This window comes from Diabrotica undecimpunctata, chromosome 3 (assembly GCF_040954645.1).
Source record: "Diabrotica undecimpunctata isolate CICGRU chromosome 3, icDiaUnde3, whole genome shotgun sequence".
In the NCBI taxonomy this organism is placed as follows: Eukaryota; Metazoa; Arthropoda; class Insecta; order Coleoptera; family Chrysomelidae; genus Diabrotica; species Diabrotica undecimpunctata.
This window is the reverse complement of record NC_092805.1, coordinates 4,671,747-4,691,152: the sequence shown is the minus strand read 5'-3', so window position 1 is coordinate 4,691,152 and position 19,406 is coordinate 4,671,747. Positions and strand designations below refer to the sequence as shown.

Genomic DNA, 19,406 nt, shown 5'->3' with positions numbered 1-19,406 from the left:
CATATTTTGGGAATGCCCAATAAACAAAATAAAAGATTATGATGTCTATCAGGAGCTGATCAAAATTAAATATTAAAACCCCAATTAACATACCAATGCTTCTATGCGAGATTAACCCTAAAATTATCAAAATTCTTCTCAGATTCCTACAGATCAACCATATAAAATTATAACCTTAATAATAACCTATCCAATATTAACATTTAAACCAACTATAAGAAAATAGAAAACATAAATAAAATGTAGATATGTAGAAAAAATGTCTATATTCACTGATAATTGATAATAGGGCATAAGATATATTCTCAGACTCTCGACAGTGGCCCAAAAATTAACAAAACAAATGTACTGGCTGATTATTCAGTAGAATAAAAGCCAAAAAGAAGAAGAAGCTATCGGTGTCACACACCGACGACAGAATTATTCATTCGGGATTTACAAATAACTGTTATTTTTATATCGCCACTTTCTGTACCTCTCCCTATCAACCAAACTCGTGTTAGTGTACATTCTTACCTGCCTGGGTACAGTTGTGCGAGTTTTATAGTTATTTTCGGTGCGAGACTCCGTAGCGACTAACGGTGTAGCTATTACTTGTTGGCATAACTTGCAGATCAGGTAAATATTTAGCATCTTCTTATTGCATTTTATCGGTAAGTTTTGTCAATTCTTATTTATAGATGTCCTTTGAAGCCGAACAAAAACTCATGTTGGAATTATGGGAAATGGTTCCTACCGACGATGAAAATTATTTTGACGATGAGGGAAGTGAAAACGAAATCGATCAAATTGAGGAACGCGATGACGGAAGTGAAACGGAACAAGATATGACAGACGAGGAAGAAGAAAGTGGAAGTAATACCTTAGAGTTTATTGAAAAAGATTGAGTTAACAGATGGAAAAAGGCCGTTCCACCGCGACATGTTAGAACAAGACAAGAAAATTACGTAGCTATGTTTGCCGATGTCGAGATTACCTACACGTGACTTGAAGACTCCCAGTAATATTTGGAAATACTTTGTGAACCACGCTATGTTAGAAATGATTGTGGAAAGAACGAACAAATAGATAGACTCAATAAGAAATACCCGTTCGTGGTCGGGATGCTAGACACACTGATATAATAACAATATATTGTTATACTAGTGTTTTCCATTTTGTATCTGTTGTTTCTCAATAAAATATTTTCAAAAATATTTTTCAGTCGTTTCTATATACAATATAAAATATTTGTATGAATATTATAGCAATAACTATTTTTTTTAATTGTCAGTCTCAGACACCGTAACGACTCTTGATGCTCAGTTCTTCCTAGCGACTAACGGAGGGTTAATAACAATATAAAATCGTCGGTTTAATAACGCTCGATATCATAATATGAATATTTTAAAAGGTTTCCTTTGACAAACTATACAGTTATGTCTTTATTTGAACAATTTGAACCTTTAATAAAACTTCATAAAAAATATAACATCACATTAACATTGGTGGATAAAAAGTCAAACCAACCAACATTAATGTTCTAATGTATATAGAGAAAATACTGTAATCAGCACATATTTTTAGGGGAGAAGCTGTTACACCTGCTCAAAAGTTATTTTTAATATCAATATTTTTTGCTTCTGGAAAAATGCAAATATAGTAGCTGACTATATGGGTATATCGAGACCAACAGCTTTAAGAATTGAAAATATATCAAACAAATGATGAAATGACCCAAGTTGAAGAAGAGTTTTATGCCATTCTATGATTTTAAGATGCATAGCTGCAGTTATTTGTACTTTAATACGAATTGATTCTTATGGAGGTGCAAATGCAGAAATATATATATCGTTCAGAAAAATAATTTTTGCATTAAATGCCCAAAAAATCAGTAACTAAGTTAAACTGTTTGTTCGGGCTGTTAGGCCGTTGTCTTCTGAGATTAATTCTCGACGTTTCGCCAAGACTAGGGGTTGGCATCTTCTGGAGATGTTACTGCTTCGCTTGTAACCTGAAAATGACATTTTCATTTTCCGAAGGATACCCAAGCCAACCGTATCCTTCTCTTTATTTCTCCGGTCTGATTTTCTTTATTTAATTTAACTAGTTGTCCCAAATATACATATTCTTTTACTTGTTCTATAGTTGTTTGTGCAATTGTAATTGATAATTCTTGTGGTTGGTTGGTCATAATTTTCGTTTTTTATATAATTCATTTGTAGACCTATTTTTGTTGATTCTCTTTAATTCATCCATCATATTTCGTAATTATTCCCTTTTATCTGTTATTAATACAATGTTGTCTGCATATCTCAAGTGATTCAAGTATTGGCCATTTATGTTAATACCTCTTTTTCCCATTGTAATTTCTTCATAACGTCTTCCAAAGCTTGCTTGAATAGTTTGGGTGATATAGTGTCACCCTGTCTGACTCCTCGCCGTATCATAATGGGCTCTGTTTGTTCAACTATTTTGAAAGATGTTGTTGCTTGATCATATATATTGGAAATTAAGTCCGTATATCTATAGTCTATTCTCGCATTTTGTAAAGACTTCTTTACTGCCCAATGTTCCACCTTATCGAATGCTTTTTCAAAGTCTACAAATGCCATATACATTGGGATTTGATATTCGTTGGCCTTTTCAATTAATATTTTTATCGTAAGCAGATGGTCGCTTGTACTGAATCCTTTTCTAAAACCGGCTTGCTCTCTTGACTGGTAATTATCTAACTTAGTTGTTAATCTGTTTGTTAGTAGTTTAGTTAACAGTTTGTACATTACATTCAGTAGCGTCATGGGCCTATAGTTTTTCAGATCTTTTCTATCACCTTTCTTAAATAGTAATAGTGTTATTGCCTCGTTCCATGTGGTGGGTATTTGTTTTGTGTTCAATATTTTATTCATTAGTACATAAAGGACTTCCACTGTAGTTTTCCCCCCATTTTTTAGCATTTCTACAGTTATTCCATCTTTGGGTTGTTTATCACACCAAATACGGGCATTTTGTTTATTAACGTGCCCATTAGGCCAAAAATGGGCCTTATCTGAAAACAAAATTTTTCTCGAAAACAGTGGATCTTCTGAAAGCTTATCAAGAGCCCATCGACTGAAACGGTGACGACTCGGAAGGTCAGTCGGCTTCAGCTCTTGCACTAATTGAATTTTGTATGCTTTTAAACCAAGATCCTTGTGTAAAATACGCCAAGTTGTTGCATATGACAAGCCAAGCTGTTGAGAACGGCGACGAATTGATTCTTCATATCCTTCTTCAGTACGTGCTGAATGTGGTCTATTTGATTGTGTGTTATCTAATAATGAAAACTGGGTTTCAAACTTACTAATCGTAAAGAGAATTGTACGTTCGGTAGGCCGATTATGTGGACCATAAATTGCTCTAAGTGCACGAAACACATTCCTCACAGAACTCCCATTTTCAAATGTGCCGGGCTAAGTCTTTCCATCATGAAATGTCAAACAATACTGAAGAAATGAGAAATGTCACTTTGACAGTATTCATGCACGATCTCCAATCAAATCCCCACCAAAAAAAGTACCTCTAAATGAATCACCCTTTAGTTACTTCTTTTTGCCAACGCTTCTTCACCTCGAACACCATACTTAATCCATAATGAGTTATCATATCATTTTTCTGAAGGACTGGCTTAGAAAGGATGAGAACTTTGGCCTTTGACTGTTGTACACGCGATTGGCATTTGAAGTCAAATTTAATATAGAGAAAAATATGTATACGGGAAAGTTATGAACAAGCAGATTTAGCAGAAGAAACAGATACTTACTTTTCTGTTGTTGCTGCATATTGGAATTATAATTACTAGGCCAACTATTTTGTGTTGAACTATTTATTTGTTGTGGACTATTAGACACATTTAGATAAGGTAAAATTTTACTACCTAAAAATTTATGCACATCTATAAAATGAGATACTAAGACTATAAACTGGACTTACCAAATGAGTTCATATGTGAAGGGTTTTGTTGAACGAAGCCAGGTGGTGGCGGAGGCAGATGCCCATTCTGATTGAGATTTACCCCATTAATTTGACTATGACCTAAAGAATATTCAATATTTTAGGTTCAAATAGACTTTTATCAACAAAAAATAAAAAGATTTTCTAATATGCTGCAGAACTTCCTTGCAGTAGATAAAACATAACGTATTTCCAGAAAAAGGACCAGAATTATCTACATATCTAAGAATGGTAACTAAAACTGGAGGATGAAAAAAATTATATACAGGGTGAGTCATGAGGAACTTTACATACTTCTACCATATGTAGAGTCCCTCAGGGAGCATATCATGTGGCCACTAAAAAATGTCAACTCCTCTTCTTTATTAATTAACAGGGTGATCTGTGTAATTGACCATTTATTTCATTTTACTGTAGTGTTTATACGGCTCATGCGATTTTTTTAATTTTTGCATGATACAGTACACTACTATCAAGCATTCGACTGGTATTAGCTAAACTAAAAAATTCCAGGACTGGCTTTGGAAAAATTAATTTAGGGATTCGTATTAAATATTACACCCTGTATAAATTTTTTTTTAAAATGCAATAACTGATTTTCAAACTACATAAATAGCCAATGAAAACGACATATGCGACAATGTTGTCGCACTTTTATTAAATTTTTAATGAACGATTAAATCTTACCAAAAATAGAACAACCATAATGAAGTATCAAATTATAAGGTAATTAATTTAAACAAATGTTATAAATTTCAAACATTTTAATTGAAATGATAAACTGAGTCACTGCATAACAAAAAACAGTAACTACTAACAATAACGAAGAACAATTTAAAAAAAAAAACTAAAAATATGTACATAGTTATGATAAACCCATAAATTAGAACTGGAAAAGATACAATAATGGTAACAAAATAAAAATAATTCAAAATAGATTTTCGAAATGGAACCCTGCAGCCTGTACACATTTTTGTTGCCGAATTGTTAATTGACGTATTGAGTTACGGATACTCTGGGGATCGTTTCTAATAGTACTACAACAATGTATAATTCTATCAATTAATTGTTGTCGGTTATTAATATTCACTGCGTAAACTAGTTGCTTCAATCGTCCCCAAATATGGTAATCAACGGGATTGAAATCAGGGGATCTTGAAGGCCACGAAATAGGACCTGCACGTCCTATCCACCTGTTGCCATAAACATTATTGAGATGTTGTCTCACTGCCAGTAAAAAGTGTGGGGGTGCCCCATCATGCTGAAAATACATCCCTCGGATAGCAACGTTCGCGTTGGCAAGCAAATTCGGCAAAATATTTTGTAGAAAGTTCAAATAGACCTGCGCTGTTAAAGGACCATCAAAAAAGTGAGGACCTACTAATTGGTTATTTATGACACCAATCCACACGTTAACCGAAAACCTTAACTGAGAACGACGTTCTAGAATAGCATGGGAATTTTCTTCTGCCCACACATGTGAATTTCGTGAATTATTTATCCCGTCTCTGGTAAATTGGGCTTCATCTGTAAATAGTGTCCTGTATAGCGTTGGTCGATTATTGTTAATCCATCTACAAAATTCCAACCTATCGATCTCATCTCCAGCATGTAGTCGCTGAACCATTTGAATGTGATATGGGTATAGATTATTTTTTTGTAAGACTCTACTTACTTTTGATTGAGTAACATTGAGTTCTCGACTTACTTGTCTAGTGCTTATTGTAGGGTTCATAGTAACGGCGTCCATAATGTCATCTTCCTGCGCTTCATCTACATGTCGCTCTGTTGTTCCACTAGGAAAAGTGCCATTTTCTCGCAAATAATTAAAAACTGACCCAAATGTTGGATGACTGGGAGTTCGACGATTAGGAAATCTCCTGCGATATTCTCTACTAGCAGCCCTACCATTCCCATTACAGAATCCATAAACAAATATTATGTCTGCATATTCTGTGGTCGAAAACTGATGTGGCATTTTGAACGAAAGTAACAAAAGCTCTACCAAAACTAACACAATGTACTTAACGTAGATATGACAGAAGAAATATGTATTCTTGTACACATAAATAACAATTGATAAATTTATTTTTATTTAGTAAAGTTGATGCAATGTATTATTATTTGACATAAAATTTTAATCATTTACAATCAACAAAAACTAACACATACAAGAGGTTTGACTTTTTAATCAATTTAATTTATTATTTATCGAAAATAATGCCCCAATACGATCTATGAGTAAAAATTTAAAATTGAAAAACAATTGATTCTATCGTAGAGATAATACAAAGTGACAGTAAAGATGTTAATTTTCTACGTATTAGATTATGTTGTAGGAACTCATTTTAATTAAAATGTTTGAAATTTATAACATTTGTTTAAATTAATACCTTATAATTTGATACTTCATTATGGTTGTTCTATTTTTGGTAAGATTTAATCGTTCACTAAAAATTTAATAAAAGTGCGACAACATTGTCGCATATGTCGTTTTCATTGGCTATTTATGTAGTTTGAAAATCAGTTATTGCATTTTAAAAAAAAATTTATACAGGGTGTAATATTTAATACGAATCCCTAAATTAATTTTTCCAAAGCCAGTCCTGGAATTTTTTAGTTTAGCTAATACCAGTCGAATGCTTGATAGTAGTGTACTGTATCATGCAAAAATCAAAAAAATCAAATGAGCCGTATAAACACTACAGTAAAATGAAATAAATGGTCAATTACACAAATCACCCTGTTAATTAATAAAGAAGAGGAGTTGACATTTTTTAGTGGCCACATGATATGCTCCCTGAGGGACTCTACATATGGTAGAAGTATGTAAAGTTCCTCATGACTCACCCTGTAGATACAATTAGTTTTCCGGTTTATTCCTGATAGTCCTGCAGCACACTACATAACCGATCTTGATATTACAAAAATACACGGTGATCAACGTATATACGCAGCTTGATATACGAGGCGCCCAGAATAATAATGGTCCAACTCCATATTTTTTAAAATTCGCGTTTTGTGTACAGAAGGCTTCTCTATCTATCTACTGAAGCAGAGTTGGCACCACTTGTATCGAAGCCGTCATACAAAATCAAAATATTTCAGTTTAAAAGTGGTCTAAGTTTAAGTGTCAGTATAATAACGGTACAAATCCGGAGTTGGACCATTATCACTCTGAATTATCAACCCACTTCGGGGAACATGTTTTGAACTTGTATATATTTTTATTAAAAATTGTAAGTTTTCGTTATGAATTCAGACGACAATGAGGATTATAGTGATTTTAGATCAGAATATCTTCCGAGTTCAGAGAGGAATAATGAATATTCGTCCGGTGAGTACTCATAACTTAACATAACCTAAAAGTAATGATATTTTAAGGAAAAAAATAGTATCAAATTGCAATTAACATTTGAGTTATTTAATTAAGAGTATGGCTACTATTTAATTAAGAGTATTAAGAGTAAGAGAGAAATATGGCTGTATAGACGCATACTGAGAATACCTTGGACAGACAGAGTGACCAACACAGAGTATTAAGACGAATGGGTAAAGAGGTGGAATTGTTAATAACTGTTAAGAGGAGGAAAGCGTCATACCTGGGCCATGTGTTGCGTAATGATAAGTACAGTCTGCTACAGCTTATCGTGGAAGGCAAGATTGAAGGTAGAAGTGGTTTGGGCAGAAAGTAGAAATCCTGGCTGAGAAACTTGAGAGAATGGTTTCAAATACCAGAAGCTGCGAACATAACGCGGCACAAAACAGAGAAACCTATCGTTTGATGGTCGCCAACCTTCGGTATAAGACGGCACATAAAGAAAGAAAGAATTAAGAGTACCTAATTAAGTTTATCTTTGCGTAGTTTAGGTCTCAATTGTTTAAATAACATTATTTAAGATATTTTCCTTTTTAATTGCACTAAAACAATGTGTTATTGTTTTAGACTATGATGAGCGCCTTAGTAATGAACAACTGCCGATGGAACTCACTGCAAATCCGATTTCCATCACTCCTGATCTAGTACCACAACCAACACCATCCTCGAGTGCCCAAGCTGATATTCCGGGGACTGTTCAGGGGGAAGCAGTAGTAATTGAAAATGAGCCAGCTGCTGTAGAAGCCGACGTAAATAAAGGTACTTCTGCCACATCTAGAAAACGAATAAGAAAAGAAGAATGGAAAATACACCAAATAAAGAAAAGTCGAAATAGTGGGAAAAAGTATTTTGCCAACAATGGAATGAGAGTAACCGAAAAGCAGTTTGATAACCCAGATTATGGTTGTACCAAAAAGTGTTCAACTTTGTTTACAGAAACTGAGAGAAAAACAATATTTGAGAAGTTTTGGAAACTTGGAAATTATGTTGAACAGAACCTATATCTCTATGGCCTGGTAAAATCGAGTGCTGTAAGCCGTACACGTCCAAAAGATGGCTCTGGTGTTAACAAATAGCAAATATTTCACTACTTATTGAAATATGATACGAAAACACAGAAGGTGTGCAAGAAATACTTCCTTGCTACGTTTAAAATAAGTAACGGACGCCTATATAGATGCATATCTAAAGCTGTAGCGTCTGAATGTAAAGAACGGCGTGGTGTATCAAGTTCGAGACAACTAGATGACTCAGACATCGTAGAACACATCGGTATGTTTCCTGCATATCAGAGTCACTATTCAAGAAAATAATAGATATCTCTATAAAGAAAAATGTGCCACAGAGAATAGGGAACCGAAGAAATTAAAGTACTACTACCACGTCTTCAACAGTAAATTTAACTTGCACTTCAAACCGCCCCTCCGAGATACCTGCAAGTTATGTGATGAATCAAATCCACACGAGAACAACTCAAGAAAGGATTACTACTACAGAAAGATCTACATCAAAGGAAAGCAGATGCTGCCAGAGAGAGTTTAAAGAATGATACAAAGAAAATAGATGAAGCCTATGTGATTACATTTGACTTACAGAAAGCGTTACCCTACCCAAAATTAACTACTTCAGTAGCCTATTGTAAGAGGAATTTGTACATATACAATTTTCTCATACATTGCATGAACAACAAAACAGGATACATGTATGTATGGGACGAAACTGAAGGTGGTCGTGGATCGCAAGATATTGCATCATGTTTAGTGAAACACCTAAAGCAAGAAGGTTTTTCTTATGAGCATGTAATTGCGTATTCTGATTCGTGTACGGGTCAAAACCGTAACATTAAAACAAGCCTATCGTTGTTGAAACTTGTACAAGATCCAGATGTAAAAACTAAAATAATAGATTTGAAGTTCCTAGTTTCTGGTCCCTCCTACTTGCCAAATGATGGAGAATTTGGTATTATAGAGAGTGCTAGCAGAAAACATGCTCTTATTCAGGAATGGATACAAATAATACAAAATGCTAAAAGCAAGCAACCTCATTTTGTCGTCACTGAAATGCAGCGAGAAGAATTTTTAAGCATAGAAATGTTGGAAAACGAAATAACAAACAGAAAGAAAACTATCTGCGGTTATAAATTCGATCAAAAAAAAACCACATTAACCACAAAAAACACAAAAAACCGGCCTCGGCCACCAAAAAAATCAAAAAAATACTAACAAAAACCGACTTCGGCCACCAAAAAAAATTAACAAAAACCCCAAAACCCGGATACGTAGGGCCCAACCCCTTGAGCACCAAGTCGCCGAACTGAGCCGGGACTCAGAGCGGAGACTTAGGCCCAAGTAAGCAATTTTAGTTCGCGGCTAAGCCACAGTAAGATAACAGGAATATAGCGGAGATGCGATGTCCTGAGTTTTTGCATTCGGTTAGGAAACCATGTTGGGGTTCTATTACCCAGGACCTCCACATGAAGAGCATTTGGCTGATTGTTGTGCCTCTATAGCGCATCAGAGTGCTATAGGGGGGAAAGGGATGGTCTAGAGCATTGGAGCACGGTGGGGTGACTCCTGTTTTTACTCGAGTTAACACACCTTGCTCCAATGAATTGTTACACCCGATCGTACTACCTGGGTGAACATTTCTCATAGGCTGGGTTCAATTAAATTGCTTGCTTGCTTGATAAATTCAATTGGTTAAAAATTCGATGGTTCCGTTTTCAACGAGATCGTCCGCAACAGTTCCAATTTAAAGAAACATTGAACGAATGTATGAAGTTTTACACAGTGGATATTTCCAAAAAGAGATGCGGTAGACCCATGAAAAACCTGTGCAACGTACAACAAGGTCCCTCTGAATCCATCCCGAAAAGCACTCACTAATGCAAAAAAAGAGACATGTTAGACTTATTACCTTACATACCTCCGATCTTTCATCACTACTACAGAAATCTGCCGACGCAGATAGCAACATGGTCTTCAACTATTAATGAAGAAAATCGCTCTTCAGCTGACGAGATCATCTTTCTATCGTAATTATACGTATATAAAGTTCTTCAAATAAATAATTCTTTGTATTACTGTGCTTTATTATATTATTATACATATTTAATAAATAAATGCAGAAATTATTAACAATGACAATAATTAAACCTCATTCAAATAAATTTGTTCCATATTTTTAGGATAAGAAAAAAAATCATCATCATCATTGGTGCTACAGCCCTATAAAAGAGCCTCGACCTTCCCAAGTCTATTACGCCAGTCAGTTCTATCCATTGCCAACTGTTGCCAGTTTGCTGCGCCTATTTGTCTACCATCCTCATCCATACCATCCCGCCATCTGAGTTTTGGTCTACCCCTTTTTCTACTTCCCACAGGTTGTGACATAAGGATTCTTCTAGAAGGGTTGTTCTGTTGTGATCTTGCCAGATGTCCTGCCCATCTTAGTCTTCCTATTTTTATAAAGGATACTACGTCTTTACCAAATAGATGTTTATATCTGTGATATATCTCGTAGTTGTACCTCCTTCTCCAAACACCATTTTCACAGATGCCACCAAATATTCTTCTCAGGATCCTTCGTTCAAATATAAGCAGGAGATTTTCATCTGCCTTGGAAATGGTTCATGCCTCCGACCCATATGTCAACACTGGTTGTATAAGGGTTTTGTATATGGTTATTTTTGTTTTTTGGCTTAAGTTTCTGCTTCTCATATGTCTACTCAGTCCAAAATAGCATTTGTTTGCTAGGATTATTCTTCGCTTGATTTCTTCCGTCATGACGTTCTCCTTGGTAATACAGGGAGCCTAAGTATGTGAATTTGTCCACCACTTCAAAGGTAGAATTATCAACCGTGAATTGGTGGCCGATGTTTCTGGCTCTATTGTTGAGTTTTGATGCCATTATCTTAGTTTTATTTTCATTTACTTGCAGGCCCATATTTTTTGAGGCGTGTGACAAGGTGGTATACATTTTTTCTAGCTTGCGTGGTGTGCGGGCAACTAGATCAACATCATCTGCATATGCCAAAATTTGGGATGATTTATTAAAAATGTTTCCTCTGCCGTCTATTTGGGCATCCCTAACCGCCTTTTCCAAAGCTATGTTGAAAAGGAGACACGCCAGCGCATCTCCCTGTCGCAGCCCAACATGCGTTTCAAATGCCTGTGATTGTTCGCCCTGTATTTGGACTTTGCAAACAACTTTACGCATTGTAGCCTTAACCAATCTTATCAGTTTATCGGGGATGTGGAATTCATCCATGGCTTCATACAATTTATTTCTTAGGACACTATCATAGGCCGATTTAAAATCTACGAAAAGATGGTATGTGTCGATATTAAATTCATTGGTTTTTTCCAGTATTTGCCTTAGCACAAAGATCTGGTCTGTTGTTGATCGACCAGGCCTAAAACCACTTTGATATTCGCCAAGAAGCTCCTCTGAATATTCACTCAGGCGACCATATAAAATACTCGAAAATATTTTGTATGCTGTATTAAGGAGGGTTATTCCCCTATAGTTTCTACATTCTAATTCATCGCCCTTTTTGTGTAGCGGGCAAACGATCCCAATACACCACTCTTCTGGGATTTGTTCCTCATTCCAGGCTCTCAGTATGATTTTAAGAACAAAAATCAGTAATTTTAAAAATGGTACACGTCCAATTTTATTTTTTCAAACACAACTTAAACTCAGTATTCAAGCAAGATTTTAATATTTTGTGTCATTGTTATGAAACTAAACATCTAATATTAATTAAAATCCAATTACGGTACATTTGTGACATTTCTAGAATTAACTATAACTGATTTCACAAAACCTTAAATATCTCAGTTTCAACTTTTGTGGAGTTGGACCATTGTTATTCTGGGTGACTCATATGTAAAAATTAAAATAAAAATTACCTATACTATTATGTGATTTTTGATTCTGTTCTGTAGCCATTAACTCTGCAAATGCTTTCTGCGTTTCTTGGAAAGGATCAAATCCTAAATCGTCCTCTGAAGTTCTTGCGTTTTGTTTAACATTAGATGAACTATTATATAGCGACCCATGCAAATTTCCGAATCCTCCGTTTTCTCCGTTTGTGTTATATATTGGTGTATTTATGCCGTTCTGATAAACCGAATTGGAACTACCATATCCTAAAAATAAAGCCGGTCAGATTATATCAGATTATTATTATTAATTAAGGTCAGGTGATAGTTACAGTGTGATTTGCTGAACCAAGTTTTTCTTCTAAACAACCAATTTTCTGTAGTATTTACACTGTCTAATTTTATACCTATATTTGTAGTAAATCTCACAAGAAACGCCAATAATGGTGAGGTTTCGTCACGCAGATTTCAAAATGACTAATCTCAGCGGCATTGGTTAAGTAAATAGAAATAAAACAGTGATTGGCGCAAGTCTGTCTAAATAAATCAATAGATGGCACTAAAATTTCGCAGATTGAATGAATGTCAATCTTAAAATCGTTTTACCGGTGGTAGAAATCCTGCGACTCATGACAAAAATAATTCGTACGTATGATGGACCGCAACCTCATCATAACTGGCGTTTGTTGTAGCTGTATCGAACAATTTAAAAAGATGAACTATAAAATGATATGTCACTGAATGAATGCTGAGCTTCCAATCGTTTAGCCGGTAGGAGGACTTCGGTGATTCGACGTGAAAATACGTCATACGAGCAGTGGAGCATAAATTGCGACATCTGTACATGTATTGATGGATTTCAAATATACCAAATGATCTAAAATTCAATTTGCATATGAATAACACCTGGAACTTGAAAAATCTCGGAAAATAATGATATTATTGTTATGATACTGAAACGATGAAAGGCAGCAAGTCTGTCTGAATACCAGATAACACGAATGCTTCGCAGATACGCCACTGCATGAATGCTGATCTTCCGATAGTTTTGCCAGTGGCAGGAGTTGGGGCTGCAACCTGTACCTATATTGATTGATTTAAAATGGAAGTTCGACACGAACACGTGTAATTTGAAATATATCGTAAAAGCATGATGTAAGAACGACTTGATTCCGTAAAAAATGTTGAGGAACTCCAAAAACTCACCAAAATAAAGATTTCGTCTAGCACGTTATACTACATTGCCCGTTTTTGAATAATTACCTTGTTTTAAACTAAGTTGTAAAAGCTGTTCTTCTAATTGTTTTTGTTGTAATAACATTACTCTATCCGAATTGCTCGGCACTCCAGAGAAAAAGCCCGGATGTACACCATTAAATCCATTATTATACTGTTGTTGCTGTTGTCCCGTACTAATATCTGAAAAATGTACAATTAAAAATACGAGGGTGGTTTGATATTAATCTAATCTACGCACAAACGCACTACATTTGTTACGTTTTCCCCCATTCATTTTTCAACAGTCTGCTTTTCGCACGGCGAGACGCTTTTCAAACTTTTTTTATCCCTTTCTAAGAGTAATTTTGTTCGAAATACTGTGTAGTGCCCTCTTGGGAGTCGCCATGTTTGTTTTTTCGATTTCAATATAATCGTTATCCTCTCCCCTTTCATTTAACACATCACACGCTTCAATCTGACAAATAATAACAACAACGGAGATATGATATAATGCCCTTTTGGTAGTCGCCATGTTTGTTTTTTCTATACCATCATAATCCTTATAATCCAATTCTGACGTCACTGTCGGTTAGCCTTGAATCTGCATTACCGGCCGAGCATAAACTTTAGCCAAGACCGAAACCTTCAGCTAGTGTTCCGCCATTTTTAATCCAAATTAATATTAATACAATTCCGCCATTTTTATTTCAAATTAATATTAGCAGAATTAATTCAGGTATTTTTCGCTAGACGTCCGTCATGTTTAATACAAATTATCGAATTTTCAGCAACGACTTCATCGTTCGTTTCAAAAGAGTTTTTCGAGCTGTTTTAAGTTTGGAAACAGAAAATGATCACACCAGGCTAAATCTGGCGAATAAAGAGAGCGACATAGTACACGTCAGTAATTGTTGTATTCATTCGTCACCATTCCAGCCGATCGGATGGTCTTGCTTTTTTTTTTGTGAATCATCGCAGCTTTTTTTTCTCCACTATCTTGACCGTTTCTTCGTCTTCGGCATGTAGAAATAGACCCACACACGTTTCCGTATTTGGTCGATGGTTAGTAAAGGCAAGGCGTATCGCATGGATAGCTTTTTCATATCCAAAATGTTTATGTACGACATTTCTATGCCGTCAAAGTTCAATAAACTCTTTAGAAACTCCCTAGCAATTATTTAAGAATTAATTAATTTATTTTATCTCAAATACTTTATTTTTCCAACGGTTACTGGTTGTCGAAATATTTAGATATCCAAAACGTTAATCATTACGAATATTTTATAAATCATAACTTCGTTCTATATTTTTTTCATGGCGGTAAACATAATTTATAATAATAATAAGTTTACATCTTTATCATTTCACAATTACCTATATTCTCTACTATACCGAAAATTCGACAACACTGTGCGAAAATGTCAACGTCAAATTGAACGACGTACAACGGATTTCAAATAAAATATATAAACATTTAATATCTTACTGGAATTCAAAACATATCAGCAAATAAAGGATAAAACAATATAAAGAGTATTTTAAAAGAAATAATAAAGAATATAAAGTAAACATTTATTATTTACCTTTATTGTTTTTGTGAAATTCCATGAAGAACTTTGACATATTTTGATCTAGGCCATTCATGCCGTTGTGCGTATGACTTGGAGGAGCTTGAGGTTGTGGAGGATTTAGTTTATATGGTGGGTAAGTAGGGGGCGCCTTGACAGAGAGCATGTCCATTAAATTTTCATCTAACTTCGAAGGCATTTCATAAAATCCATTGTTATATGGTTCTACTCCTACAAAAGTAACACCATGTTGGTTTAATTCATTTCATTTAAATATATGTAATTATGTTTGAGAACATTTTTCTACGATTTTTATTGAAGTTTACTTAAAATTTGAACAAAACTATTATAATGAATACTAAATTGTTCAATAAAAACACATTTGATTAGGATTACAAATATTTCGCCACTCGACAACAGAACTAGTGTCATTCCTTTGCAAAATACAGCTCAACACATTGTGGTTCATACTGTTCAATATTTTATAACATCCATATAACAGTCCTGATTTATCACCGTGTGATTACTATGTATATGGTCTACATAAAAAAGTCGCTAAAAGAGATAGATGGATCAATTCTGATGCACAGGTAGAGATTTCTGTTAAGAAACGATTTCGCAAGTAACCGAAAATAGCTTAAAAGCAGACAATTAATAGAGTTGTAGAGTACTGAGACCCCCGTCTTGATATTAATAGATATTTCTTTTAAATTTGTTGAACAAAAAGTAGCTTAAAATTTTAAACGTGTTTTCATTGAAAAATATTAGTACCAATACTTATAATTAGGTTAATAGAGAGATTATAGAGATATCTATATAAAATTACAACATTATTATAATATATCATACCTTTACTAAATCCTGTATTATGATTTACTACACCAAATCCTTTCCTAAACGAATCTAACATATCTTTGTCTTCCCTTTTCCCTGAAAATGTCCAAAAGAAATTTTTAATCTTTCATTATAAACTTTCAGATGAAATATACTAGGCAGATATTTGTCTGCAATGTCATATATAAAAATAGAATTTTCCCCATTATCATAAATTAATTTTGTTTCTACTAATTTCGGAATTAAATATATAATTTATCTAAATCTTGGTTTCTGTAAACTACAAAAGAAAATCAGAGAGCAAGCCTTTGACAGAAATTATTTTGTGCGAAGCTCGTGAAGTTATTAATAATGGCGTTTCTTTACGTCAGGCAGCAACAGCTGTGGGATTTCATGAAGCGACACTACGGTAAAGGTTGAAAAAAGGAAATGGTGTCCAAAAAAACGATTTTATGGAATGACACTGAAGTCATTGCATTTTTTAATTTACTTTGATTGTGTAAGAAGCTGTATTGAGCATCCATTTTCACCTGTAAATCAGTTGGCTGGTCGGGACTTCACTAGATCTTTCAAGAAAAGGAACCGACTATCTTTACGACTTCCACGAAAAACAAGTATTGCTAGAACCATGGGCTTCAATAGAGTGCAACTAGCTCAGTAATTTGAAATTTTGGAAAACACTATAAAAAAATAGAAGTTACCTCCCAACCGTATCTATAACGTCGACGAAACGGGCATTCAGACATTCCCAAACCATCTGCCCAAACATGTTGCTCCAGTTGGAAAGAAAGATGTAGTAGCAAAAGATGTAGCTGCCGAAAAAGGATAAACAATTACGGCTGTTTGCTGTATGAGTGCTGTATTTGCTCGAAAACGGATGAATCTTATTCTAATCAAAGACCGGCCCACTACCTGCGACATGGCTGTTACTGATAGTGGTTACATGAACACTCCTACGTTTATCAAGTACTTGGAGCATTTTGAAAAACATACACGTCTAACAGAGGAGAACCCCGTTCTTATGATTATAGATAATCATGTATCGCACACAAGTCTTCAAGCAGTAACATTTGCAAAAGATAATTTCATTCATTTATATGTCTACCAACACACAGCAGCCATAAGACCCAGCCACTCGATCGGGCATTTTTCAAACCATTAAAAGCTTATTATGATAGCGTCGCTGACAGCTGGACCAGTTCCCATCAAAGACAGGTTCTTTCCATTTACCATGTGGCTGGTCTCTTTTCCACAGCATCTGCAAAAACTCCTACTGTAGATATAGCAAAAGAGGGCTTTCGGTCTACAGGAATCTACCCACTAGATAAAAATATTTTTTCGGACGTAGATTTTATGCCAGCGAAAGTAACAGAGCAAGATTTAGATGAAGATTTAGACGATGAAGGTCATGTTTTTATCCAGTTTCAGCAAGAAAAGAAGAACTTGTTACTGATGCGATAGAGCCGCAGACGTCACCAAAATCGGAAGTCAGAATTTCTGTACCTGGTCCTTTCAAATATTGAAAAAGGAAACTGTTACTGATACGAAAAAGCCCCAGCCGTCATCAAAATCAGAACAGTCAGTAATTTCACCTTCAGACATTATTCCCTTCGCAACAATTAAGATAAAAAGGAAACGAACCAGAAAAAGTTTTAAGTCAACCCTACTAACATTGGCATCTAATAAGGAGCGACTTTTAGAAGAACAAGTAAAAAAGAAGGAAGCAGAAAAAGAGAAGGAGAGGAAAGTATTACTGAAGAATCAAAAGATCAAACCTGAAAGTGCTAAAGTTCGTGCTGCCAAAAGGCAAGTCTTCGACGAATCATCATCTGATGAATCAGTAGCACTCTCATATAAAGAAAGTATTCCGATAACGATGAAGAACAAGACAATGATGTACCAAATATTTGACCTGATGACTAGGTCGTAGTGAAGGGTTTTAAAAAAAAATCATACAGATTTTTTTGAAGGCGTATTTTTTAAACGGCTGCCGACAACATTTTGTTTTCGTGAGACAACGGAAGATGCATTTTTTCGAAAGGACGATATTGTTTTAAAACTTTTAAAGCCAATAAAAACCAGCTCTTTCAGATTTTCAAATTCAGTAGGATTCTCTGACGACCTCGTCAAATACTTTAAATTAACGTTTTGTATTTTACGTTTGGTTTTTTTCAATAAAGATCGGTTTCTTTTAAACGCCTACCATCGCTTTTATTTAGGGTTTTATACATTTTAGTTTTGGGGCAAAAATACGCACTTGCGTACTACTGTCCCATTTGTAGGGGCTTCTTCTTCTTCTTTGAGTGCCTCTCCTATCGAAAATTGGATATCATTAGTGCGATTCTAATTTTATTTACTGCTGTTTTGAATAATTCGTTAGTGGTACAGCCAAACCACTCTCTTAAATTTCTCATCCAGGATATTCTTCTACGGCCTGGATTTCTGCGTCCTTGGATTTTTTCTTGCATTATATTTTGGAGGAATGTGTACTTTTGTTCTCTGATCAGGTGGCCTAAGTATTCAAGTTTTCTCTTTTTTATGTCCAGTATAACTTCTGGATCGTTATTTATTCTTCGTATTACCTCTTCATTTGTAATTTTATCCCCCCAACTTATTTTTAGTATACGGCGGTAGCACCACATCTCAAAGCTTTCAAGATTTTTAACATTCCTCTGTTTAAGAGTCCATGCCTCAACACTGTAAAGCAAAGTACTGAATACATAGCATTTTAACATTTTAGTTCGTAGCTGAATACTAATATCACGATTACAAAATAATTTTTTTATTTTTATGAAGGTAAACCTGGCAATTTCAATACGTCTTTTTATCTCGTGATTTTGGTCACCTGTTTCATTGATGAGCGTTCCCAAGTATTTGTATTCGCTTACTTTTTCGAGTTGGATACCGTTTATTGCGATACTAGTGTCATGTATTGGATTCTTACTGAAGGTCATATATTTGGTTTTTTTGACGTTCATCCTTATGCCGTAGTTATTACATATCTCATTCATACTTTCAACTAGATGTTGTAGATCTTCCGCTGTTCTTGCCATTATCACAGTATCGTCAGCATATCGAATGTTATTGATAACTTCTCCATTCACTATTATCCCTTCGTTTGGTTGTGAGAGAGCTTCTTGGCATATTTATTCGCTGTAGATATTAAACACTTACTTACTTACTTACTAGCCAACGCCCACCCTTGGCATGTTAGCCATTTGGTGGCGCGCTGACCAGTATAGACGAGCCGTTTCTCGTATGCGATCTTCATCCTCCTCGGGTGGGTCTGTTTTCAGGGCTGGGCACTCTGGAAGGTGAGCAGCATCCATCTGGGGCTGATCACATAGTGGACAGTTGTCGATGCGATGTAGATGGGAGGCTAGTCATGCCCCGTAGTTGTTCTGAACACGGCTACACTAATGGGTCTCGGTAAGTTGCGGGGGATTGGTAACCCTATTAGGTGGGCCCAAGATTTTCCAGCACCGGCTTGTATTTGCTGCTCTTTTATCTTCGCTTTGATTCCTCTTCTAATAGTGGACTTTGCTGATG

General features: G+C 35.1%; 1 protein-coding gene across 6 annotated transcripts in view; it reads right to left on the bottom strand.

Moving 5' to 3' along the window:
• Cnot4 (CCR4-NOT transcription complex subunit 4) overlaps positions 1–19,406 on the bottom strand; it is a 65,787-nt gene that overhangs the window by 11,206 nt on the left and 35,175 nt on the right. For 4 of the 6 annotated variants that reach the window (XM_072525120.1, XM_072525121.1, XM_072525122.1 and 1 more), the window contains 6 exons: positions 15,873–15,953; positions 15,039–15,254; positions 13,501–13,656; positions 12,265–12,504; positions 3,952–4,053; positions 3,782–3,895 (listed from right to left, as the gene is read on the bottom strand). In XM_072525120.1, the coding sequence (XP_072381221.1) occupies positions 3,782–3,895; positions 3,952–4,053; positions 12,265–12,504; positions 13,501–13,656; positions 15,039–15,254; positions 15,873–15,953 (909 nt within the window). The remainder of the gene's footprint in view (positions 1–3,781; positions 3,896–3,951; positions 4,054–12,264; positions 12,505–13,500; positions 13,657–15,038; positions 15,255–15,872; positions 15,954–19,406) is intronic. The other 2 variants (XM_072525125.1, XM_072525124.1) reach the window with 2 other exon arrangements.